This window comes from Pan paniscus, chromosome 18, assembly GCF_029289425.2.
Source record: "Pan paniscus chromosome 18, NHGRI_mPanPan1-v2.0_pri, whole genome shotgun sequence".
Taxonomy (NCBI): Eukaryota; Metazoa; Chordata; class Mammalia; order Primates; family Hominidae; genus Pan; species Pan paniscus.
The window spans coordinates 32,299,311-32,324,188 of NC_073267.2; the positions used below are offsets into that span (position 1 = coordinate 32,299,311).

The 24,878-nt window shown below is 51.2% G+C and overlaps 1 protein-coding gene across 9 annotated transcripts in view; it reads left to right on the forward strand.

Annotated features, from left to right (window-relative positions):
• The window catches only part of LOC117977830 (eukaryotic translation initiation factor 3 subunit C-like), a 42,265-nt gene that overhangs the window by 13,192 nt on the left and 4,195 nt on the right, over window positions 1-24,878 (forward strand). For 4 of the 9 annotated variants that reach the window (XR_010110240.1, XR_010110241.1, XR_010110237.1 and 1 more), the window contains exons 11-20: window positions 110-235; window positions 371-464; window positions 2,072-2,262; window positions 2,488-2,712; window positions 7,322-7,685; window positions 10,000-10,159; window positions 10,258-10,323; window positions 10,412-10,499; window positions 10,602-10,764; window positions 10,861-11,012. Coding sequence is in view for 3 of the 9 variants with exons in the window: in XM_055099659.2 (XP_054955634.2) it covers window positions 110-235; window positions 371-464; window positions 2,072-2,262; window positions 2,488-2,712; window positions 7,322-7,685; window positions 10,000-10,159; window positions 10,258-10,323; window positions 10,412-10,499; window positions 10,602-10,764; window positions 10,861-10,943 (1,560 nt within the window). In the remaining 6 variants the exon portion in view is untranslated. Of the gene's footprint in view, window positions 1-109; window positions 236-370; window positions 465-2,071; window positions 2,263-2,487; window positions 2,713-7,321; window positions 7,686-9,999; window positions 10,160-10,257; window positions 10,324-10,411; window positions 10,500-10,601; window positions 10,765-10,860; window positions 11,027-13,480; window positions 21,433-23,139; window positions 23,471-24,878 lie in introns of those variants that run through there. The other 5 variants (XM_055099659.2, XM_055099660.2, XM_055099661.2 and 2 more) reach the window with 3 other exon arrangements.

The window sequence follows — 24,878 nt, forward strand, 5'->3', positions numbered from 1 at the left end:
TGGAGGCAGTCTTGGTGGTGGAAGGCCCCATGATTCCTGCTGAAGGGGGAGGCATCCGCTTACTCTACCTTCACACCTCTGACTCTGATGTGGTCTGAAATCTTGGCAGCCAGAGATGTGGGGGAAGTGCCTGGACTGCATCAATGAGCTGATGGATATCCTGTTTGCAAATCCCAACATTTTTGTTGGAGAGAATATTCTGGAAGAGAGTGAGAACCTGCACAACACTGACCAGGTAAAGGGAGGAGTTGGCAGGATAACTGGAGGTGTGTATTTTATGCTTTGGGAAGGCTCAGTGGGACCCGAGGGTTGAGGTTTGAGACTGAGATCTGGGCTAATTTGTTGACTCCTCCTTCGCCTTCCTTTTCAGCCACTGCGTGTCCGTGGCTGCATCCTAACTCTGGTGGAACGAATGGATGAAGAATTTACCAAAATAATGCAAAATACTGACCCTCACTCCCAAGGTGAGCCTGAGCAAGCGTGGGCTTTGCTGAGAGGAAAATTGTGGGGAATATTACTAGGTTTAGAGCTTTGTGAGGATTATACTAAGTCAGAGTGCTTGAAAAGCCAGCCTTTCAACTTACCTACCTAGCATTCACACGGAAGGGCCTGATGAGATGCTGGCTCCCAGTCCCATCGTTTCTGATTCCATAGGTCTGAGTGGGGCCTGAGAACCTGCACCTCTAGCCTGCTCCCAGGTTGCTGGTCTCAGGGCTATACTTTGAGAACCTTTGGGGTAAGGCATCTATTCACTTCTCTTGTTTAGCTTGGATGAGAGGCATTGGGGTGTGAAAGTGCAGCATAGTTTACTCAGTAAAAGTGTGAATGTGCCCATCAAGTCAAGGGTGTAGTGATTAGCAAGGCAGCCAAAAGCTTACCTTTTGTGCTGGATGGAGAAAGGCAGTTTGAAAAATAATAGTAGTAAGATATGGCCGGGCGTGGTGGCTCACGTTTGTAATTCCAGCTCTTTGGGAGGCCGAAGCAGGCGGATCCCAAGGTCAGGAGATCGAGACCATCCTGGCTAACACGGTGAAACCCCATCTCTACTAAAAATACACACACACACACACACACACACACAAAATTAGGCGTGGTGCTGGGCGCCTATAGTCCCAGCTACTCGGGAGGCTGAGGCAGGAGAATGGCATGAACCCAGGAGGCGGAACTTGCAGTGAGCCAAGATCACACCCCTGCACTCCAGCCTGGGCGACAGAGCAAGACTCCATCTCAAAAAAAAAAAAAAAAAAAAAAGTATGATATTAAGATAATTCTGGGCCAGGTGCAGTGGCTCACGCCTGTAATCCTAGCACTTTGGGAGGCTGAGGTGGGTGAATCATGTGAGGTCAGGAGTTTGAGACCAGCCTGGCCAATGTGGCAAAACCCTGGCTCTACTCAAATACAAAAATTAGCCAGGCATGGTGGCAGGTGCCTGTAAATCCCAGCTATGTGGGAGGCTGAGGCAGGAGAATCCCTTGAGCCCAGCGGGCCAGAGGTTGCAATGAGCTGAGATCACACCACTGCACTCCAGCCTGGGCGAAAGAGTGAAACTCCATCTCAAAAAATAATAATAAATTCTAGATGATATAAAGTTCAGAGTTAAACTAGGGCCCTGTGGTAAGAAGTGGCTGGAGGGGTGGCTGCTGTAGCTAACAGCTGGAGAAAGCACCCTTAAGTAGGGACCACCTGAGGTGAGATCCAATGAGGAGGAGTTAGGGGAAGAATCAGCTGAAGACAGCGCCTGACAGGAGGAGCAGAGAACGAGCTTGATGTTCCAGGAGTAAAAAGGCCAGTAGGACTCCAGCACAGGAAGCCAGAGGGAGAATCGTGGGAGACCAGGCAAGGGCCAGGCCTGGCAGACCCTTATTGGCAGAGGTTGGCAGTTGGGATTTTTTTCCTAAGCTGTGGGACTGGAAGGTTCTGGGTCCTGGGAGTGGGAGATGGCCTTTCTGGGGCACACTGACTAGACTTTTCTGACGGGTGCAGAAGAGGGACGGGTTGATTGGAATGAGTGGGGACAGATGGGAAAGCCTGGCTGCCCAGCTGAGACAAGGGTGGGTGCTCTCCCTGCCAGAGTACGTGGAGCACTTGAAGGATGAGGCCCAGGTGTGTGCCATCATCGAGCGTGTGCAGCGCTACCTGGAGGAGAAGGGCACTACCGAGGAGGTCTGCCGCATCTACCTGCTGCGCATCCTGCACACCTACTACAAGTTTGATTACAAGGCCCATCAGCGGCAGCTGACCCCGCCTGAGGGCTCCTCAAAGGTGAGCACGTGGCAGTCATGGCAGAGGGGAATGGGTGTGTCCACCTGTCCTCCACTTCTGTCAGGACTTGACAGCAAATCTGTTACTCTCTAGACTTCCGCAGGTGGAGCAGGGAGGGAAACTGAGGTATTAGAATGAGACTGGATAGAGTCTCATCTTTAGTTGCTAGAGCCTGTGCCTTTTAAAGCTGGATCTCCTTTGCAAATAACCTCCCTTCCTCCCCAGTCTGAGCAAGACCAGGCAGAAAATGAGGGCGAGGACTCGGCTGTGTTGATGGAGAGACTGTGCAAGTACATCTACGCCAAGGACCGCACAGACCGGATCCGCACATGCGCCATCCTCTGCCACATCTACCACCATGCTCTGCACTCCCGCTGGTACCAGGCCCGCGACCTCATGCTCATGAGCCACTTGCAGGACAACATTCAGCATGCAGACCCGCCAGTGCAGGTAGGATGGGGAGGCCTTGGAGGTGAAGGAGTTGCCAGGCCCCTGGCCTCTTGGCAAACTGGCTTAACCAGAACAGCCACCTGTCTGGCCGGTGCAAATTTAAGTAGACACTTGGTCTTTCCCAGTTGCCAGCATCCTGCAGTCCTCCTGCATGTGAACACATAATTTCGTGTCAAAAAAAAAATTATCCAGGCTTGGTAGTGCTTGAGCCCAAGAGGCAGAGGTTCCAGTGAGCCGAGGTTGTGCCACTGCACTCCAGCCTGGGTAATGGAGCAAGACTGTTCAAAAAAAAAAAAAAAAAAGCTGTGTCTGGAAGTGTAGATCATGTAAAAGTATATTTGAGGCAACTAGGAAATGTTTATGTGTAGAGCACCTGGTGAACCTGTCTGGGGGTAATGCTGGTTTTTAAACAGCCCTCCTGTTTGTGTTTTTATTCTATGGTATGAACATATCACTGTGTCTGTTTTCCTCTTGGCGGACACCCAGTTTATTTCCAGTTTTTGGCTCTAATGTATGAAGCTGCTGTGAACATTCTTGTAAGAAACTCAAAAGTGGTTATACCATTTTACACTCCTGCTAGTGTTTGGGAGTTCCTTGTCAACTTTTGGTGGTGTTGGTCTTTTTTTGAGAGGGAGTCTCGCTCTGTTGCCAAGGCTGGAGTGCAGTGGTGCAATCTTGGCTCACTGCAACTGCCACCTCCCAGGATCAAGCGATTCTACCTCAGCCTCCCGAGTAGCTGGGATTACAGGTGCCCGCCACCACTTCCGACTAATTTTTGTAATTTAGTAGAGATAGGGTTTCACCATGTTGGCCAGGCTGGTCTCAAACTCCTGACCTCAAGTGATCTGCCTGCCTCAGCCTCCCAAAGTGCTGAGATTACAGGAGTGAGCCATCATGCCGGCGGTGGTATTGGTCTTTTAAACTTTTTTTTGTGTTTGTTTTTTGAGGCAGGGTCTTGCACTGTCACCTAGACTGAGTGTAGTGGCATGATCATGACCCGCAGTAGCCTCAAATTCCCAGGTTCAAGTGATCCTCCCACCTCAGCCTCCATAGTAGCTGGGACTACAGGCATCTGCCGCCATAGCTGGGACTACAGGCATGTGCCACCATGCCTGGCTAGTTTTTTATTTTTTGTAGAGACAGGGTCTCACTATGTTGCCCAGGCTGGTCTCAAAGATCTTTTAGGGGTGTGTGTGTGTGTGTGTGTGTGTGTGTGTGTGTGTGTCTCTTTTATGGGGTGTGTGTGTATCTTTTAGGGGTTGTGTGTGTGTGTATCTTTTAGGGGGTGTGTGTGTGTGTGTGTGTGTGTGTGTGTGTGTGTGTGTGTGTGTTTTGAGACAGAGTCTCGCTCTGTTGCCCAGGCTGGAGTGCAGTGGTGCAATCTTGGCTCACTACAACCTCCATCTCCCAGGTTCAAGCCATTCTCCTCCCTCACCATCCCATGTAGCTGGGATTATAGGCACGTGCCACCACACCAGGCTAATTTTTGTATATTTAATAGAGACAAGATTTCACTATGTTGGCCAGGCTGGTCTTGAACCTCAGGTGACCCACCCACCTCAGCCTCCCAAAGTGCTGGGATTACAGGCGTGAGCCACCACAACCGGCCACTCAAAGGTCTTTTAAATTTTAGTTGGTTGTCTAATGGTATCTCATTGTGGTGTTAGTTTGCATTTCCCTGGTGACTATTGATATTGGCTACTTTTTTACTTTTTTATGTTTATTGGCCATTTATCTTTCATGAAATAATAAATATCTAGTCAGTTCTTGCCCATTTAAAACAATTGGATTGTTCACTTTATTGAGTTGTAGGAGTGCCTTATCTATCCTGGATAGCTAGTCCTGTGTCAGAATTTTTTTTTTTTTTTTTTTTTTTGGAGACGGAGTCTCGCTCTGTCGGCAGGCTGGAGTGCAGTGGCGCGATCTTGACGACTCACTACAACCTCTGCTTCCCAGGTTCAGGCAATTCTCCTGCCTCAGCCTCCCGAGTAGCTGGGACTACAGGCGCCCACCACCATGCCCAGCTAATTTTTTTTATTTTTTAGTATCCGTGTTGGCCAGGATGGTCTCGATCTCTTGACCTCATGATCCGCCCGCCTCACCCTCCCAAAGTGCAGGGATTACAGGCATGAGCCACTGCGCCCGGCCCAGTTTTTTCTTTTATAGTAATTATTTTCTGGATCCTGTCTAAAAAACCTTTGCCTAACTGAAATTCATGAAGACTTTTTAAATTTCTCTCTTTTTTCTTTTTGTAAGTTGCTATGGGTGTTAGCTTTTACATTTAGTCTTATAGTTGGTCTTGGTTTGATTTTTGCATCTGGTGAGGTTGGGATCAGGGTTTCTTTTTCCTCCATATGGATACCTAGTTGTTCTAGCATCATTTGTAGAAAAGACTTCTTTTCCCCTATTGTATTGCTTTGGTGTCTTTGTGGAAAACAATATGAAAAACCACATTACCTATAAGAGTAGGTGTTTTTCAGGTCATTCCCTCTGTCCCATTCATTTACCTTTTTGTCTGTCCTTATACTATCTTCATTGCTGTGCAACATAGCAAAACCCTGTCTCTACAAAAAATACAGAAACGAGTCAGGCATAGTGGTGCACGCCTGTAGTCCCACCTACTCAGGAGGCTGAGGTAGGAGGATTGCTTGAGCTCAGGAGGTCGAGGCTGCAGGAGCCACGATCACGCCACTGCACTCTAGCCTGGGCAACAGAGCAAGACTGTCTCAAAAAGAAAAGAAATACCCGGTTACTTCTCCTTCATTCTATTCATATAATGAGTAACTATGAGTTCATTATTGTGTGTTTTTTGTTTTTTGAAAAAGGGTGTCACTCTGTCACCCAAGCTGGAGTGCAGTGGCGCGATCTCGGCTCACTGCAATCTCTGCCTCCCAGGCTCAAGCAATTCTCCTGCCTCAGCCTCTCGAGTAGCTGGGATTACAGGTGCACATCACCACTACCCGGCTAACTTTTGTATTTTTAGTAGAGACGGGGTTTCACCATGTTGGGCAGGCTGCTCTTGAACTCCTGACCCCACGATCCACCCACCTCGGCCTCCCAAAGTGCTGGGATTACAGGCATGAGCCACCACGCCCAGCCGAGTTCATTACATTTTTATACCAACCTTTTATTCCTGAAGTATATCCAGTTTGGTCATGTATATTGTCTCTTTTATATTATATATTGCTGGATTCTGTCGCTAACATTTTTAAGGCTTTTTGCATGTAAGCTTATGACTGGTATTGATCTCCACATTTTTGTTGTTATGACTACACTTAGCCTTTTCCCCCCAAGATTTGTACCACTTACCGTCTCCCCTGTCTTAATTAGTGCCAAGTCCCTCTTCCCAGTTGCTTAGACCAGAAACCTTGGAGTCATTCTTGATTCGAACTTTTCCCTCATATACTGTATCTGATTCCCCAGCCATTCCTGTTCACAGTCCATGATGAGAACACTTCTGTCACTTCTGCTTGTACCCTCTGCTCTCAGCCACCATCATCTGCCTTTGTGTCCCTTCAGTCCCTTTGTTCTGTTCATAATACAGATTAACCCTGTTCAGTTATGTCAGATCATATTACCTGTTTGCTCAAAACCTTCCCATGGTTTCTTGTCTTAAAACTCATAACAAGGCCAGGCACGGCGGCTCACACTTGTAATCCCAGCACTTCGGGAGGCCGAGGCGGGTGGATCACAAGGTCAAGAGGTCGAGACCATCCTGGCTAACACGGTGAAACCCTGTCTCTACTAAAAATACAAAAAATTAGCCGGGCGTGGTGGCGGGCGCCTGTAGCCCCAGCTACTCGGAGAGGCTGAGGCAGGAGAATGGCGTGATCCCGGGAGGCGGAGCTTGCAATGAGCCAAGATCACGCCGCTGCACTCCAGCCTGGGTGACAGAGTGAGACTCCGTCTCCAAAAAAAAAAAAAAACAAAAAACAAAAAACTCATACAGGGCTGGTGCTCGCCCATCCCCCAGCTTGTGGTGGCATCTTTTCCCAGCCCTAGCTGTGTCACGCCCCTTGTTTCTTGAATATGCCTGGCCCGGTTCTTCCACAGGATCACTGCGTTTATTTTTCCTTTTTATAGGATATTCTTTCCCCAGATGCCTGCATGACTTGCTCTCTCTTTAGGTCTTTATTCAAACATTCTTTCCCAATGAGGCCTTCTGTAGTTATATGAACATTTGAGCCTCCACCACTGCGCAGACTGCCTTCCTGGCTCCGTCCTCTGCTTTATTTTTCTTCTCAGCATGAGTCACCATCCTCGTAGTGCAGCTCTCTTGCCCACCACACCCCACCCCTAGACATAAGCTCCATGCAGACTGGGGACTTGTCTGTTTTGCTCTCCCTCCCCAGCCTAGTGCTCAGCACATAGTAGGCACTTGAAGTAGATTTGTTTAGTTTTGTTTTTGTTTTTTATCTTTAGCGATGGGGTATCTCCATGTTGCTCAGGCCCATCTTGAACCCCTGGGCTCAAGTGATCCTCCCACCTTAGCCTCCCAAAGTGCTGGGATTACAGGTGTGAGCCACTGCTACCCGGCTTAGTTATGGAATAAATGAAGACTTGTCTTGCAGCTGTCATCTCTGAGTGCATTATGACCCTTTGCCCCCAGATCCTTTACAACCGCACCATGGTGCAGCTGGGCATCTGTGCCTTCCACCAAGGCCTGACCAAGGACGCACACAACGCCCTGCTGGACATCCAGTCGAGTGGCCGAGCCAAGGAGCTTCTGGGCCAGGGCCTGCTGCTGCGCAGCCTGCAGGAGCGCAACCAGGAGCAGGAGAAGGTGGAGCGGCGCCGTCAGGTCCCCTTCCACCTGCACATCAACCTGGAGCTGCTGGAGTGTGTCTACCTGGTGTCTGCCATGCTCCTGGAGATCCCCTACATGGCCGCCCATGAGAGCGATGCCCGCCGACGCATGATCAGCAAGCAGTTCCACCACCAGCTGCGCGTGGGCGAGCGACAGCCCCTGCTGGGTGAGTGTGGAGCTCCAGGGTTCAGCAGGCTGCCTCGCTCCCTGATTACACATAAGGATTAAGAGAAGTGAAGGGAGTAACTCTCCCACCACTCGACTCATCTGATTTAATGACACCTCCTCTGCCTGGCACTGTGCTAAGTGTTTTACAAATAATTATTTAATCTGCATTAGTAATAACCCTATGCCGGTAGGTACTAGTAATACCCTTTTTCCCAGTGGAGAAACTGAGGCACAGAGAAGTTAAGTGACTTGCCCGAGTTTAATGCAGCTCATGTGTACCTCTGATCTTTCTTTCCCTTTTCTTCCCTTCATGTACATTATATTCCAGCCAAACCAACTATCGTAGAGCCATATCGTTCAAGAGGCTAACGTTGATTCCTTTGGCCCCTTTTGAAGGACAGATCCTGCAGGGTTGCAGTGAGTGGTGACTCACTGGAAAGGAATTGAGCTGCGCCCTTCCTGTGACATTGGCCCACAGGAGGGCTTGACGAGTGAGCTGAGCCCAGTGTCCACAGCCACATCCCCCTACAGATTTGTCCTCTCCTGGTCATGTGTATGTTTGGGCTAAAGGGCAAGTTCCCTTAGGCACATTTTGTTTGGCTTATGTAGTGAGATTTACTTTGTGGGGAAATTTCCCATGAAAATCGGAATTTTCATGTCTTAGAATATTGGCAATCTGTCGCTCCTGGCCCTGCCTTCCTGCAGAGCTAGCCTTGGCTGGAGCTGAAGTAGCAGCGATGGGAAAGGGCTGTCTGCTTCTCCACAGTCCCTGCCTCTCAATTTCTCCCTACAGTGGTTCCAAAAGCCAGTTTCCATCAGCCCTGCACTGTTGTTCGGCCTATAGAGAAATATTCTTTGAGCCCCTAAACTTGCCTTTTTCTTTCTTTTTTTTTTTTTTTTTTTTCGAGACGGAGCCTCACTGTTGCCCAGACTGGAGTGCAGTGGTGCAGTCTCAGTTCACCGCAATCTCCACCTCCTGGGTTCAAGTGATTCTGCTGCCTCAGCCTCTCGAGTAGCTGAGACTACAGGCCCCCGCCACCATGTCCAGCTAATTTTTTGTATTTTTAGTAGAGATGGGGTTTCTTCATGTTGGCCAGGCTGGTCTCGAATTCCTGACCTCAGGTGGCCCGCCCACCTCGGCTTCCCAAAGTGCTGGGATTACAGGTGTGAGCCACCGCGCCCAGACCAACCTTGCCTTTTGCAAGTGTTAATATGGTTAAAATGGAGGTTCATCCAGGAGGGCTGTGTGCCTCTCCTTACACTCTTACACTTAGCCCTGCTCCTATGGTTCCATTTGGACCTGATCCCCGTTCGCATTGAGCTTGCCGTTCTTGCTGTGGAGTCTGCGTGTTTGTGTTTCACTGTCTGCCACCCATTTCTAGCCGTAGAACTTTTGCACTTTGTCTACCCTGAATTCCAGTTACTATGGCGTACCATGTCTTACCTTCCTGGCTTGTCTTAGGATTGTATTTGGGGGCCTGAGTTCATAATTAATATATAAACTTGTGATTTTAGAGATAATTTTGACCGGGGCTAAGTTTTTTAAGGAAAAGAAGTGAGCTGCTTGGAAGAATAATAAGCTGGCAACAGTGTAATTGATGCATGGGAAAGGCACCATTCATGAAGGTGATGTGAGTGAGGAAGGGTTGGTAAATTCCATTCCAGTTGAGCTGGAAGAGGTGGTTTTGTTTTGTTTTGTTTTGTTTTTTGAGACAGAGTCTCGCTCTGTAGCCCAGGCTGGAGTGCAGTGGCAAGATCTCAGCTCACTGCAAATTCTGCCTCCCGGGTTCAAGCAATTTTCCTGCCTCAGCCTCCCGCGTAGTTGGGATTACAGGCGTGTGCCACTATGCCTGGCTAATTTTTGTATTTTTAGTAGAGACGAGGTTTTGCCATGCTGGCCAGGCTGGTCTCCAACTCCTGACCTCAGATGATCCGCCTCCCAAAGTGCTGGGATTATTAGAGGTGTGAGCCACCACGCCTGGCTGGAAGAGGTGTTTTTAGGTCAAGGAAGCTGACGAGAATCTGATGAAAGCCGTGGGCCTTTTTCCTAGGAAGAATGTACATGAGGACATGTGCACAATTTGTCAACATTTTTGAGGGTTTCGGCAGTCCCCTGAAGTGCATCTATGGACTGATTGAGTTCAAACATTTGTGCAGATGGAGTGGCTTGGGCGACTACGTGGCTGTTTGGTGGAGAGGCGGGGAGAGTCTCTAGTATGGTTTGCTCCTCCAGCCTCTGTTCCTCCTTAAAGAGTGCTAATGGAACTTGTCCCAAAAGTTCCCTAGGCCCTGCCTCATTCCCACCCTTTCAGGTCCCCCTGAGTCCATGCGGGAACATGTGGTCGCTGCCTCCAAGGCCATGAAGATGGGTGACTGGAAGACCTGTCACAGTTTTATCATCAATGAGAAGATGAATGGGAAAGTGTGGGACCTTTTCCCCGAGGCTGACAAAGTCCGCACCATGCTGGTTAGGTGAGCAGACAGAGAGGCCATGATGGGTCGGGGAAGAAGAGACTGGTTGGTCCCCTTCCCTGAGGCCCTGTTGTGTCTTCTGTCCCCTCTTCCCACAGGAAGATCCAGGAAGAGTCACTGAGGACCTACCTCTTCACCTACAGCAGTGTCTATGACTCCATCAGGTAGGCGGGGCCCTGGGGACACAGAAGGGCCCCAGCCTTGTGGGCAAGTGTCCTGATTGCCCCTGCCCTCTGCCTTCTTTCTTCCCAGCATGGAGACGCTGTCAGACATGTTTGAGCTGGATCTGCCCACTGTGCACTCCATCATCAGCAAAATGATCATTAATGAGGAGCTGATGGTAGGGGCCGGGGTGGGAAGCGGGCAGGTGGAGCCATGGAGGGATTGGAGCAGAGGGGCCTGATCTGTGTCGTGTCCCCTCCTCTGCCTTGGCGCCTGTCAGGCCTCCCTGGACCAGCCAACACAGACAGTGGTGATGCACCGCACTGAGCCCACTGCCCAGCAGAACCTGGCTCTGCAGCTGGCCGAGAAGCTGGGCAGCCTGGTGGAGAACAACGAACGGGTGTTTGACCACAAGCAGGGCACCTACGGGGGCTACTTCCGAGGTGAGTACTTCGGCTCCTCTCCTTGCCCAGCTCCTGGTGCCCTCACCGCCTCTCACCTGGCATTCCCTCCCCTTCCTTCCCATCTCTCTCCTACAGACCAGAAGGACGGCTACCGCAAAAACGAGGGCTACATGCGCCGCGGTGGCTACCGCCAGCAGCAGTCTCAGACGGCCTACTGAGCTCTCCACTCTGTTTCCCGCCTAGACCATCCAACCTTGAAGTCCTAAACCACACCTCAGTCACTAAAGGTCTGTTTAAAGTTGTTCTGGTTGATTGCTTGTTGCCACAAAGGTGTGTTGAGCCCATTCATTTGCTGATTATATTTCTGAGCTGCTACCACATGACAGACACAAGGCTCAGATGAAGAGGTGAATTGAACACGTTCCTGACCTCAAAGAGCCTGCTGCTTTTTGACATTTAACAGAAAATTATAGTAACATAAGTTATAATGGGTGTTTTAAAAGGCCAGTCGCAGTGGCTCACGCCTGTAATCCCAGCACTTTAGGAGGCCCGGGTGGGCAGATCACAAGGTTGGGAGTTTCAGACCAGCCTGGCCAACATAGTGAACCCCCCTCTCTACTAAAAATACAAAAATTAGCCGGGCATGGAGGCACATGCCTGTAGTCCCAGCCGCTTGGGAGGCTGAGGCAGGAGAATCGCTTGAACCCATGAGGTGGAGGTTGCAGTGAGCCAAGATCACACCACTGCTCTCCAGCCTGGGCAACAAAGCGAGACGCCATCTCAAAAAGAAAGTCACAGATGTATTGAGGATGTGACCGGGGGTGGAACATCAGGAAGACAGTAGTGACAGTTGGACCCTGAGGGTTCACCAGGCAGGGAGAAGGGAGAGCTGGTCTAGACCAGCGTGGATGCACTGTTACCTGTTCATAACAAGACAGGTGCCATCAGTAAGAGGGTGCATTGAGAGACTGGGCCTTTGCTCTGATATCTAAGCATGTGGTTGTTTTCTGATCATTTAAGTTTATTGTGTTTTTTGTTTGCTTGCTTTTTGTTTGTTTGTTTTTGAGACAGAGTCTCACTCTGTCGCCCAGGCTGGAGTGCAGTGGCACGATCTCAGCTCACTGCAAGCTCCGCCTCCCGGGTTCACACCGTTCTCCTGCCTCAGCCTCCCAAGGAGCTGGGACTACAGGCACCCAACACCACGCCTGGCTAAATTTTTGTATTTTTTTTTTTTTTTTTAGTAGAGACGGGGTTTTGCCATGTTAGCCAGGATGGTCTCCATCTCCTGACCTCGTGATCCACCCGCCTCCACCTCCCAAAGTGCTGGGATTACAGGCGTGAGCCACCGCGCCCGGCCTTATTGTGTTTTACATAAGTATGGGTCCACAGCAGATTGGATTTTTTTTTTTAAGACATGGGATCTTGCTGTGTTGCCCAGGCTGGTCTTGAACTCCTGGACTCAAGCAATCCTCCCACCTCAGCCTTCTAAGTAACTGGGACTACAGGTATGCATCACCATGCCTGGTCTAGATTGGAAATTTTTTTTAAATGATCCTTTACCACATTTGAGAAGCACTGATGTAGGCAGAGGGAAAAAGTGCAAGCTCAAAGGGTTGGAGAAGTGAGATAGTGGCATGATTAGTGTAACGCACGTGTGGAGCATGTGCAGGAGATGCACTGGAGACTTACCCGGGCCGTCTCTTAAAACTTTCAATGCTCTGGGTTTTTATAAACAAATTCACAGCTGGGGCTGGGCGCAGTGGCTCACACCTGAAATCCGAGCACTGTGGGAGGCCGAGGCGGGACGATCACTTGAGGCCAGTAGCAGGGCACAAAAATTTTTTTTTTTTTTTTTTTAGTATTTATTGATCATTCTTGGGTGTTTATCGGAGAGGGGGATTTGGCAGGGTCCTAGGACAATAGTGGAGGGAAGGTCAGCAGATAAACGTGAACAAGGGTCTCTGGTTTTCCTAGGCAGAGGGCCCTGCGGCATTCCGCAGCGTTTGTATCCCTGGGTACTTGAGATTAGGGAGTGGTGATGACTGTTAACGAGCACGCTGCCTTCAAGCATCTGTTTAACAAAGCACATCTTGCACCGCCCTTAATCCTTTTCACCCTGAGTGGACACAGCATATGTTTCAGAGAGCACGGGGTTGGGGGTAAGGTTATAGATTAACAGCATCCCAAGGCAGAAGAATTTTTCTTAGTACAGAACAAAATGGAGTCTCCTATGTCTACTTCTTTCTACACACGCACAGTAACAATCTGATCTCTCTCTCTTTTCCCCACATTTCCCCCTTTTCTATTTGACAAAACCGCCATCGTCATCATGGCCCATTCTCAATGAGCTGTTGGGTACACCTCCCAGATGGGGTGGCGGCCGGGCAGAGGGGCTCCTCACCTCCCAGATGGGGCGGCCGGGCAGAGGTGCCCACCTCCCGGACAGGGTGGCAGCTGGGTGGGGGGCTGCCCCCCACCTCCCTCCCAGATGGGGCGGCTGGCCGGGCGGGGGCTGCCCCCCACCTCCCTCCCGGACGGGGCGGCTGGCCGGGCGGAGGCTGCCCCCACCTCTCTCCCGGACGGGGCGGCTGGCCGGGCGGGGGGCTGACCCCCCCCACCTCCCTCTCGGACGGGGCGGCTGGCCTGGAGGGGGCTGACCCCCACCTCCCTCCCGGACGGGGTGGCTGCCGGGCGGAGGGGCTCCTCACTTCTCAGACGGGGCGGTCGCCAGGCAGAGGGTCTCCTCACTTCTCAGATGGGGCAGCCGGGCAGAGACGCTCCTCACCTCCCAGACGGGGTCGCGGCCGGGCAGAGGCACTCCCCACATCTCAGACGATGGGCGGCCTGGCAGAGATGCTCCTCACCTCCCAGATGGGATGGCGGCCGGGCAGAGACGCTCCTCACTTTCCAGACTGGGCAGCCAGGCAGAGGGGCTCCTCACATCCCAGATGATGGGCGGCCAGGCAGAGACGCTCCTCACTTCCCAGACAGGGTGGCGGCCGGGCAGAGGCTGCAATCTCGGCACTTTGGGAGGCCAAGGCAGGCGGTTGGGAGGTGGAGGTTGTAGCGAGCCGAGATCACGGCACTACACTCCAGCCTGGGCACCATTGAGCACTGAGTGAACGAGACTCCGTCTGCAATCCCAGCACCTCGGGAGGCCGAGGCTGGCGGATCACTAGCGGTTAGGAGCTGGAGACCGGCCCGGCCAACACAGCGAAACCCCGTCTCCACCAAAAGAATACGAAAACTAGTCAGGCGTGGCGGCGCGCGCCTGCAATCGCAGGCACTCAGCAGCCTGAGGCAGGAGAATGAGGCAGGGAGGTTGCAGTGAGCCGAGATGGCAGCAGTACAGTCCAGCTTCGGCTTGGCATCAGAGGGAGACTGTGGAAAGAGAGGGAGAGGGAGACTGTGGGGAGGGGGAGGGAGAGGGAGAGCTTGTTTCTAATAAATATACAAAATCAGCAAGGCATGGTGGCGCATTCCTGTAATTCCAGCTACTTGGGAGGGTGAAGCAGGAGAATCGCTTGAACCCAGGAGGCAGAGGTTGCAGTGAGCTGAGATCGTGCTATTGCACTCCAGCCTGGGCAACAAGAGTGAAACTCCATCTCAAAACAAAAAAACAAAAAAAACCACACGAAAATAAAACGGCATTTAGAGTTGAAAGCTTCGCCTTCCTCTCTGGATGGTGAGTCCTCACTCTCCCAGCAGTCCACGCCTCTGCCTCAAACCTCCATGGCTCCCAAGAGTCTGGATAAAGCTAAGGAGTCTCAACGCACCCCAAGTCCTGGGGGTAGTCAGCCCCTCTCACCCCTCCCTCATCCTCTCACACAAGAGTTTTTTACTGTCCCTCCAGTTATGCCTGGTCACGCAGACACTCTGCTGCTCAAATGCCCTCACCCCATCCTCAGCCTGCTCCCAGGCCACCTCCCTCCAGAATCCACCCTGCCTGCCAGGTGGCCATAGGGACCCTCGCCATACTGTCTGCTTGTGGCAGTGCCCTCCGGCCTAGGGGGTCTTCCAGAGCAGATCTCTGGCCTAGCGCAGTGGCTCATGCCTGTAATCTCAGCACTTTCAGAGGCCAAGGCAGGTGGATCACCTGAGGTCAGGAGTTCGAGACCAGCCTTGCTAACATGGTGAAACCCCGTCTCTACTAAAAATACAAAAATTAGCCAGGTGTGGTGGTGCACGCCTGTAGTCCCAGCTACTCAGGAGGCTGAGGCAGGAGAATCTCTTGGACCTGGGAGGTGGAGGTTGCAGTCAGCTGAAATGGTGCCACTGCACTCCAGCCTGGGCAACAGTGAGACTCTGTCTTAAAAAAAAAAAAAAAAAAAAAAATCTCTGATATAAGCTCCCCTGGCACACAGTGAGCTTCCAGAAATGGTCCCTCGACCTCTAAATCCACCAAGACCCAGGGAACACGCCCACTCTGAGCACCCTGACAATGTCCCAGTCCCAACACAGTACCCTGAAGCTGTCCCCAAAGTTTCCCCTGCCACACTCCCTGACCACTCTGGTATCTCAGAGCCCTAGCAACAGCCCTATAGAGGGAGGGTTCTAGGCATGGGGCAGGCATGAGCACTGTGCTTATAACGAAGCAAAACACTCCCTCTGTGCCAACATAGGTGGGGCAGGTCACGCTGGGGTCTGTTTGCCCTGTCTGCCCACTGCAGCCTCCTCGGGGAGGGCCAGGGTTGTCTGTGCATCCTGTGAGCCCCAGGGTCTATGTGCACATATGTGTGTCTGTGCCTTTCTCTCTCTCTCTCAGTGTGTGTGTGTGTGTGTGTGTGTGTGTGTACACGGCACATCTGAATTGTCCTGAGTGCTGTCTCGGGTATCCTTGAGCTGTGTGTGCATGTGTCCCCCTAGCGGTATATCAGTATTTTTTCCTGTGGGAGCTGCACACCGTGAGCTGCACACCTGAGGGCCAGGTGAGTCTGGGGCTGGTCCTGTGCCTGCGTATCTGTGTGCTGGCGGTGTCTGCATAGTATTCTGTGGCTACATGTATCTGTGCACCCCAGAAATGGGCAGTCACCCAGGAGACCTCTCTACAGTGACCCCAAATGATGGATAGTGAGATAGGGACAGTATGATCTGTATTTTTTTTTTTGGTCACAGGGGTTTGTTGTACAGGGGCACAATATATTCTTCTCCCACCCCCAAGCCGGGCCCTTTCTGCCCCTGCTCCTCCCACCCTCTGGTGTCTCACATCTCAGGGACAGGTGGAATGAAGGATAAGTTCGCGGACCCCAGATCAGGACAAGCGGGAAGCTTCCAGGCTGCTGGAGAGGGTCACAGCCGGTTAGGGGAGGGAGCCAGGAGAGGACTCTGTGGCCCCGGGGAAGGGCTGGGCTAGTTCTGGGTCCCTGGGAGGAGTGAGTGGGGGGCCCTGCAGAGGGCTGGGACCCAGAGTGTGGGTGAGCATTAGAAGAGCGAGCTGGGGGCTCTAGGGCAACTAGGAACTTGAAGAGGGATGGGAGGCAGGGCTGCTGGGTCCCTAGGAAGGGCTGGAGGAATCCCGGAACGCCTGAGTTCCGGGAAAGCCCCTTTCTCACTTACCCTCGCCGGACCCAGGGCCAGGTCCAAGCAGCAGCAGCAGCAGCAGCTACGGGAGCCGCAGGAGCAGCATGATTGGCAGGCGCACAGGTAGCAGCCCCATCGGAGGGTGGCAGAGGTGGGACGGTGCTGCCGGGCCGCCGGAGGCAGCAATCCCAGCGGACACACACCCTGGCTGCCACGCCTCGGCCCGGCCCTCGACCTCACCTTCCCTCGGGGCCCAGGCGGAACCAGCTAGGGGTGGGCACCTGGGGCGGCGCAAAGGCATCCTGATCTCTGCATCTTGGTCACTGAAGGGGCTCGAGAGGCCACGGGGTGCTGGGGACAGGACTGGGAGTCAGGCCCAGGAAAGTCTCCTCGGAATAAGGGAGGAAAAGGCGCTCTTTTGATGTTATTATTCCCCCAGCCCCTCCCCCGCTCACCTGGGCGCCCAAAGGGGACAGAAGACTTGGAGGAGGGGTAGTCATGAATTTCCTTTGCATTTTATTTCATTTGGCCGGGTGCGAGGTGGCTCACGCCTGTAATCCCAGCACTTTGGAAGGCCGAGGCTGGTGGATCACCTGAGGTCAGGAGTTCAAAACCAGCCTGGCCAACATGGCGAAGCCGTCTCTACTAAAAACACAAAAATTAGCAGGGCGTGGTGGTGCGGACCTACAATCCCAGCTACTTGGGAGGCTGAGGCACAGGAATCACTTGAACACGGAAGGTGGAGGTTGCAGTGAACCAAGATCACTCCACTGCACTCCAGCCTGGGTGAGAGCCAGACTCCGTCTCTTTCTCTCTCCCTCCCTCTCTCTCTCTCTCTGTCAGTCTAGAGTTGATTGTCCCCAGTCAGTCTCTCTCTCTCAGTCGAGAGAGGGGTTGGGGGGGACGGAGGATGGGCACAGGGCTCACGCCTGTAATCCCAGCACTTTGGGACACTGAGGCGGGTGGATCACCTGAGGTCAGGAGTTTGAGACCAGCCTGGCCAACATGATGAAACCCTGTCTCTACTAAAAATACAAAAAATTCCCTGGGTATGGTGTTGGGCGCCTATAAACCCAACTACTCAGGAGGCTGAGGCAGGAGAATCACTTGAACCTAGGAGGCAGAAATTGCAGTGAGCCAAGATCGCACCACTGCACGCCAGCCTGGGCAACAAGAGTAAAACCCTGTCACACACACACAGACACACATACACACACACACACACACACACACACACAAAAATTAACCAGGCATGGTGGCATGTGCCTGTAGTCTCAGCGGCTCAGGAGACTGAGGTACAAGAATTGCTTGAATTTGGGAGGTGAAGGTTGCAGTGATCCAAGATTGCGCTATTCCACTCCAGCTGGAGCGAGAAGACCGAGACTCCATATCAAAAAAAAAAAAAGTCTCTGTCTCAAAAAAAAAAAAAAACAACAAAAAAAAAACAATAAAAACCAGAAGTCTTGATCTGTGATCTTGGGAAAAGCTGTTCACATCAAGGATGCCATCTTCTTCCAGCGAAAAACTTCCCTCTTGTGAGATTATGAACCCAAAGTTCAAGGTCCTGAAGTTTTGCTGTAGTGTGGATGGCAAGGACGTTCTTTCTCTGATGTTCTCAGAAGATCCAATCTTCAGGTTCTAGATTGTGAAGGAATTGATTGTCCCCAGTCAGTGAGCCATAAAAAGCTTTCAGTATCTGGTGAAAATACACCGTACCATAGATCTACTGTTATAATATCAGCCCTCTTGCATGGGAAAGCAACCAGAAAACATGCATTGAAAATGACAATTGACAATTGAAATGTTCAAATTGCCCATGAGGTAGCCAAATGCACCTGAAGCTTTGATTGTCTTCCCAGGAACATGGATTTGACAAACGAAACATTGGTTATGAACTATTTTAGCAATTTATAAGTCAGCATAGAAATACATATTTAATTTGGATCATTTTATCTTTTCCATGATAAGTCATGGAATGCAGAGCCTTTTATTTTTTGTTTTTAGACAGAGTTTCATTCTTGTTGCCCAGGTTGGAGTGCAATGGTGCTATCTCGGCTCACCGCAACCTCTGCCTCCTGGGTTCAAGCGACTCTCCTGCCTCAGCCTCCCGAGTAGCTGGGATTACAGGCATGAGCCACCACGCCTGGCTAATTTTTTGTATTTTTAGTACAGATGGGGTTTCACCATGGTCTCGATCTCCTGACCTCGTGATCCACCCACCTTGGCCTCCCAAACTGCTGGGGTTACAGGCTTGAGCCACTGTGCCCAGCTTAATTTTTGTACTTTTAGTAGAGACACGGTTTCACCATGTTGGCCAGGATGGTCTCCATCTCTTGACCTCATGATCTGCCTGCATTGGCCTCCCAAAGTGTTGGGATTACAAGCATGAGCCACCACACCCGGCCCCCCTTTTTTTTGAGATGCAGTTTCGCTCTTGTTGCCCAGGCTGGAGTGCAATGGCGTGATTTCAGCTCACTGCAACCTCCGCCTCCTGGCTTCAAGCAATTCTCCTGCCTCAGCCTCCCAAGTAGCTAGGATTACAGGCATGCCCCACCACACCTGGCTAATTTTGTATTTTTTTTTTTTTTTAACTAGAGATGGGGTTCCACCATGTTGGTCAGGCTGGTCTTGAACTCTTGACCTCAAGTGATCCACTCACCTCGGCCTCCCAAAGTGTTAGGATTACAGGCGTGAGCCACTGCACCCGGCCAGCATTTTCTTATAGTAAAGAAAGTGAAACCATGGGTTGTTGAAAGAAGGAAGAAAGGTAGAGCGTGAATCTTGGTAGGAAAAAGAAGGAAAGCAAAAGGAAACAAAAACTTCCAGCTGTGGCGCAATCTTGGCTCACTGCAAGCTCCGCCTCCTGGATTCTCACCATTCTCCTGCCTCAGCCTCCTGAGTAGTAGCTGGGACTACAGGCGCCCGCCACAACGCCTGGCTAATTTTTGTGTTTTTAGTAGAGACGGGGTTTCACTGTGTTAGCCAGGATGATCTTGATCTCCTGACCTTGTGATCCGCCCGCCTCGGCCTCCCAAAGTGCTGGGATTACAGGCGTGAGCCACCACGCCCGGCCTGAACCCCTGTCATTTTTTAGCAGAAACTTTCAGAGTCAGTAAGTGGCCAGGCATGTCTCTTTTTTTTGTGCCACAGGACTCTGGATGTTTCCAATGCAGACTAATCCAAGGCTGCTGTGGATGTGTCCTGTGGGAGAGAAATCGACTTTGTCGATTTCTCTATGGAGAATGGGGGGTGCACCAGGCAGGATGACTCATGCCTGTAATTCCAGCACTTTGGGAGCCCAAGGCTGGTGGATCACTTCAGGCCAGGGGTTCAAGACCAGCCTGGCTAACACAGTGAAACCCCGTCTCTACTAAAAATACAAAAATTAGCCAGGTGTGGTGGGGCATGCCTGTAATGCCAGCTACTCAGGAGGCTGAGGCAGGAAAATTGCTTGAACCAGGAGGTGGAGGTTGTAGTGAGCCAAGGTCACGCCACTGCCCTCCTGCCTGGGCAACAGAGCGAGATTCTTATCTCCATAAAACGAAACAAAGCAAAACAAAGGGAGAGAGAATGGAGGTTGCCTGTGACTGCATCATAATCTTGTTTATGCTGACTGATGCATTAGAGGTACTAATGGCATGAGAGGAACAATTTCCTGAGACACAGTTTACTGACCATGAATTTCCTCAAAACCCTTGAGAGCAGGCTTCTCAGGAGGAGACTCAGTGTGGAATCCCTTGCCAAGGTAGACCCTGGTTCTGTAGCAGGACGAGCCACAGACAAATCTCCTCAGACACCGGATTAAAGAAGGAAAAGGTTTATTTGGCCAGGAGCGTCAGCAGATTTGTGTCTTAAGACCCGAGCTCCCCGAAAAAGAAATTCTTGGCCTTTTTAAAGGCTTACAACTTTAAAGGGTCCACGTGAAAGTGTCGTGATAAATCGAGCAAGCATGGGGAAGGTGAGTGGGGGCTACATGCATCAGCTAACAGAACAGAAAGTTTTGCAATGCTTTTTCATACAATGTCTGGAATTTACAGATAACACAAGTAGTTTAGGTCAGGGGTTGATATCATCATTATTATTATTTTTAACTCCTGTGGCAGGTGGTGGTGCCAAGGTGTCTGGCTACTTATCTTACTTTTGTTTCTAAATTTTTGCTTTCTCTCTTTCCTCCTGTCTTGTGAACTAGGCAAGATGGTGGGAGGAGGGCAGCCGGAGTAGTAGTGGTCTCCTTCCTTAGTTCAGGTTCCAGCTACAAACACTTACCACCTGTGAGACCTTGGGCAGTTCACATCCCCTCTCTGTGGCTCAGTCTGCTCAACTGTAAAATAGGTTAAATCCTGAAAGATCAAAATCCCTCACATCTAAAATCTCAAAAATCACAGTCCCAAAGTGATCGTTCTTGTTGCCCAGGCTGAAGTGCAATGGTGTGATCTCAGCTCACTGCAACCTCCGCCTCCCAGGTTCAAGTGCTTCTCCTGCCTCAGCCTCACGAGTAGCTGGGATTACAGGTGTGCACCACCATGCCTGCCTTATTTTTTGTCTTTTTAGTAGAGACAGGCTTTCACCCTGTTGCTCAGGCTGGTCTCGAACTCCTGACCTCAGAAGATCCACCTACTTCAGCTTCCCAAATTGCTGGGATTATAGGCATGAGCCATGGTGCCCGGCCCCTTATTTTATTTATTTATTTTTTTGAGTTTTGCTCTGTCACCCAGGCTGGATTGTAGTGGCACGATCTCAGCTCACTGAAACCTTCGCCTCCTGGGTTCAAGCAATTCTCTGTCTCGGCCTCCCGAGTAGCTGGAATTACAGGCGTCCGCCACTACGCTGGCTAATTTTTGCATTTTTAGTAGAGACGGGGTTTCATCATCTTGGCCAGGCTGGTCTTGAACTCCTGACCTCGTAATCCACCCGCCTAGGCCTCTCAAAGTGCTGTGATTACAGGCATGAGCCATTGTGTCTGACCCCTTACGTTTTTTAAAAACAACTTTATTGAAATAGAATTCACGTAGCATACAACTTCCCCATTTAAGGCATACAATTCAATGGCTTTTAGTATATTCACAAATCCTTTCTTTTTGTGTATATGTACCACATTTTCTTTGTCCGTTCATCTGTTGATGGATACTTAGGTTGATTTTGTATTTTGGCTGTTTTGAATAGTGCTGCAATAAACATAGGAGTGCAGATGTGTCTTTGAGATACTGAGTTTCTTTCTTGTGGACTTATACCCAGCAGTGTGATTGCCGAATTATACGGTAGTTCTATTTTTAGCTTATTGAGGACCCTCCATGCAGTTTTCCGTAGTGGATAAGCTATTTTACATTCCCACCGGCCAGGCGTGGTGGCTCACACTGGTAATCCCAGCTCTTTGGGAGGCTGCGGCGGGAGAATAACGAGGTCAAGATATCAAAAACATCCTGGCCAAAATGGTGAAACCCCATCTCTACTAAAAACACAAAAAACAGCTGGGCGTGGTGGCAAACGCCTGTAGTCCCAGCTACTCGGGAGGCTGAGGCAGGAGAATGCTGGAACCCGGGAGGCGGAGGTTGCAGTGAGCCGAGATCCGCGCCATTGCACTACTCCAGCCTGGGCGACAGAGAGAGAGACTCTGTCTCAAAACAAACAAACAAACAAAAAACATTCCCACCAAGTGTTTGAGTGCTCCTGTTTCTCTGCGTCCTTGTCAGCATTTGTTGTTTTCTGACTTTTTGATAGTCGCCATTTTAGTTGAGGTTAGATGAAATTTTACTGGGTTTTGATGTGCACTTCTGTGATGATTAGTGATGTTAAGTTTGCATATACCTGTTGGCCACTTGTATGTCTTCTGTTGGAAAATAGCCATTGAGATCTTTTGCCTTTTTTTTTTTTTTTTTTTTTTTTTGCCAATGCTGTCGTTTATTGCGCGGAGTGGGGGCGTGGGGGTTAGTGGGGCGTGGGGGTCGTGATGGGGGCACTGCTGCCTCGGTTCGTCAGTACATTAATCAAGGCGGCGGGACTCCAGCCTTTGCAGCCTCACCCACGCACCCTGCGCAGCCAGGACGGCCCGCCCCTCGGCGCAGGTGCTGGAGTGAGCCGGGGCACTGCTCCGGGAGGTCACCGCGGGACGCGCGTGGACGGCGGCTGGGCAGGTTATTGCGTGAGCGCGGTGGGAGCAGCGGGAAGCCGGAGGGCCAAGTATTGCACTTAGAATAACAATCCTCATCAGACGGCGGGCTACCTAGAGGGCAGGGGGCGGGCAGGGCTCCACAGCCGGCTCCTCTCCGCCACTGGGTCGCCCTGTCCCTATCTTACAGCTGGGGAAACTGAGGCACCGAGGTGGAGGGAGCCCCCTCACACGCGAGGCCGCCGCCGGGGGCAGGGGCGTTGGGGGTGGGCGCAGGGCGATGAGGGGGGACGGCCGGGGGCTCGGAGGGGACTGCTCCCCGGCCAGTGTAGTCAGTCCGACTACGGCTACCTACGTCTCGTCTATAGCTTCTTGAGGGGCTGGCGGCCGGGGCAGCGCAATGACAGAGCTTTGGTCTGGATGACACCCCGCCCCGGGCCAGCCTGGGCCCCTCAGGGCAGTTGGTGAGGGTCACAAGTTGGACCAGAAGCGCGAGCACGGAGAGTCCTGTGGGTCCAAGCCGCGGGCGGCACCGGGCGAGGCCGAGTCCATGCGGTCCGGGCTGGGCGCCGCGCTCGGGGCAGCGGGCCTGGGCCCCAGGCGAGGCATGGACCTGCTGGCCCGGCCCGCCGTGGCTGTTGTCCATTTTTTAATGGGATTATTTGGGATTTTTGTTTTTGAGTTCTTATATGTTCTGGGTATTAATCCTTTGATGGATGAATAGTTTGCAAAAATTTTCTCCCATTCTGTGGGTTGTCTCTTCACTTTGTTTTTTTTATTTATTTTAGACGGAGTCTCACTCTGTGGCCCAGGTTGGAGTGCAGTGGCACAATCTCGGCTCACTGCAACCTTCGCTTCCCGGGTTCAAGCAGTTCTCCTGCCTCAGCCTCCCTAGTAGCTGGGGATTACAGGCACCCACCACCATCCCCAGCTAATTATTTGTATTTTAGTAGAGACAGGGTTTCACTATGTTGGCCAGGCTGGTCTAGAACTCCTGACTTCAAGTGATCTGCCCGCCTTGGCCTCCCAAAGTGCTGGGATTACAGGCATGAGCTACCGTGCCTGGTCTACTTTGTTTATTTTTAATTTTCATTAAACAAATTTTTTTTATGTGCAGAAGCTTTTTAGCTGGATGTAATTCTATTTATCAATTTTTGCTTTGGTTGTCTGTGTTTTTGAAGTCTTACTCAAGAAATCTTTGCCTAGACAAGTGTTATAAAGCATTTCCCCAATGTTTTCTACTAATATTTTCGTAGTTTCTTTTCTTTTCTTTTGTTTTTTTTTTTTTTTTTTTTGAGATGGAGTCTCACTCTGTCACCCAGGCTGGAGTGCAGTGGCGCAATCTCAGCTCACTGCAACCTCCACCCCTTGGGTTCAAGCAATTCTTCCGCCTCCCTCCCTAGTAGCTGGGATTACAGGTGTGCGCTACCACGCCTGGCTAATTTTTGTATTTTTAGTAGAGACGGGGTTTCGCCATGTTGGCCAGGCTGGTCTCGAACGCCTGAGCTCGGGCAATCCTCCCGCCTCGGCCTGGGCTGGGATTATAGATGTGAGCCACAGTGCCCAGCCTGTAGTTTCTTACATATAAGTTTTTAATTAATTTTGATTTGATTTTTATATGTGGTGAAGCACAGGGGTCTAGTTTTATTCTTCACACATAGATATATCTCATTTTCTCAGCACCACTTATTGAAGACACCATCTGTTTCCCATGGTATGTTTTTGGTGCCTCGGTGCAAAATGAGCTGGCTGTAAATGCATGGATTTATTTCTGGGTTCTCTGTTGTGTTCCGCTGGGCCATGAAATCCTTCCTTTCCAATATTATAAAGTCACCATTTTCCCGTTTCCCTCCTGTCACCCTTGCTGTGTTTGGGCCAAGCAGGGCAGGCAGGACCCAGAACTTGATGTGGCCAGGTGAGGCCAGAGCCTCTCTAGGCTGCTCAAGAAATCTGCGCTGAGGTCCTTGGTCTGCAGGGAGAACCAAATCCCCATCGATGACCCCACAAAACACTGTTAGGTAAACCACAGTGTGAAACAGCTTGAGAAATAGGATCTGTGTCATATCCAACATTTACCCTCATGATTGCGAGACTGGGATACCTAAGCAGGAGGAACCAGAAGAGCACCCTCTTCCCCTGCATGTCCAGGTCCCCTTTAGGTCACCTAGGGCATGTGGCTGGAAGCAGGGGCTTCTGGGATAGGGGCAGGCTATGGTCGGGGGCAGTGGGGGTGGTGGGCCCTGGGCAGTAGGGGTGGTGGTGTTAGTGAAAGGTCTGAGGCAGGGCAGACATCAGGAGGAATGGCATTCCAGCAGGATTCAGAGACAGGCCAGTAGGTCGGCAGACACAGGAGCAGGTGGCCTGGGACTCAGAGGAGCAGCTGGAGTTGGAGGAGAAGGGCCCTGCTTTCCTCCAGTCTTCTTCTGTTTGGGTGCTGCATTAGCACCCCACTGCACCCCCAACCCCTGTCCCTCCCCTTCCCTCACTCCCTGAGTCTTAGAACCCATTCCTTCATCCCCAGCATGCA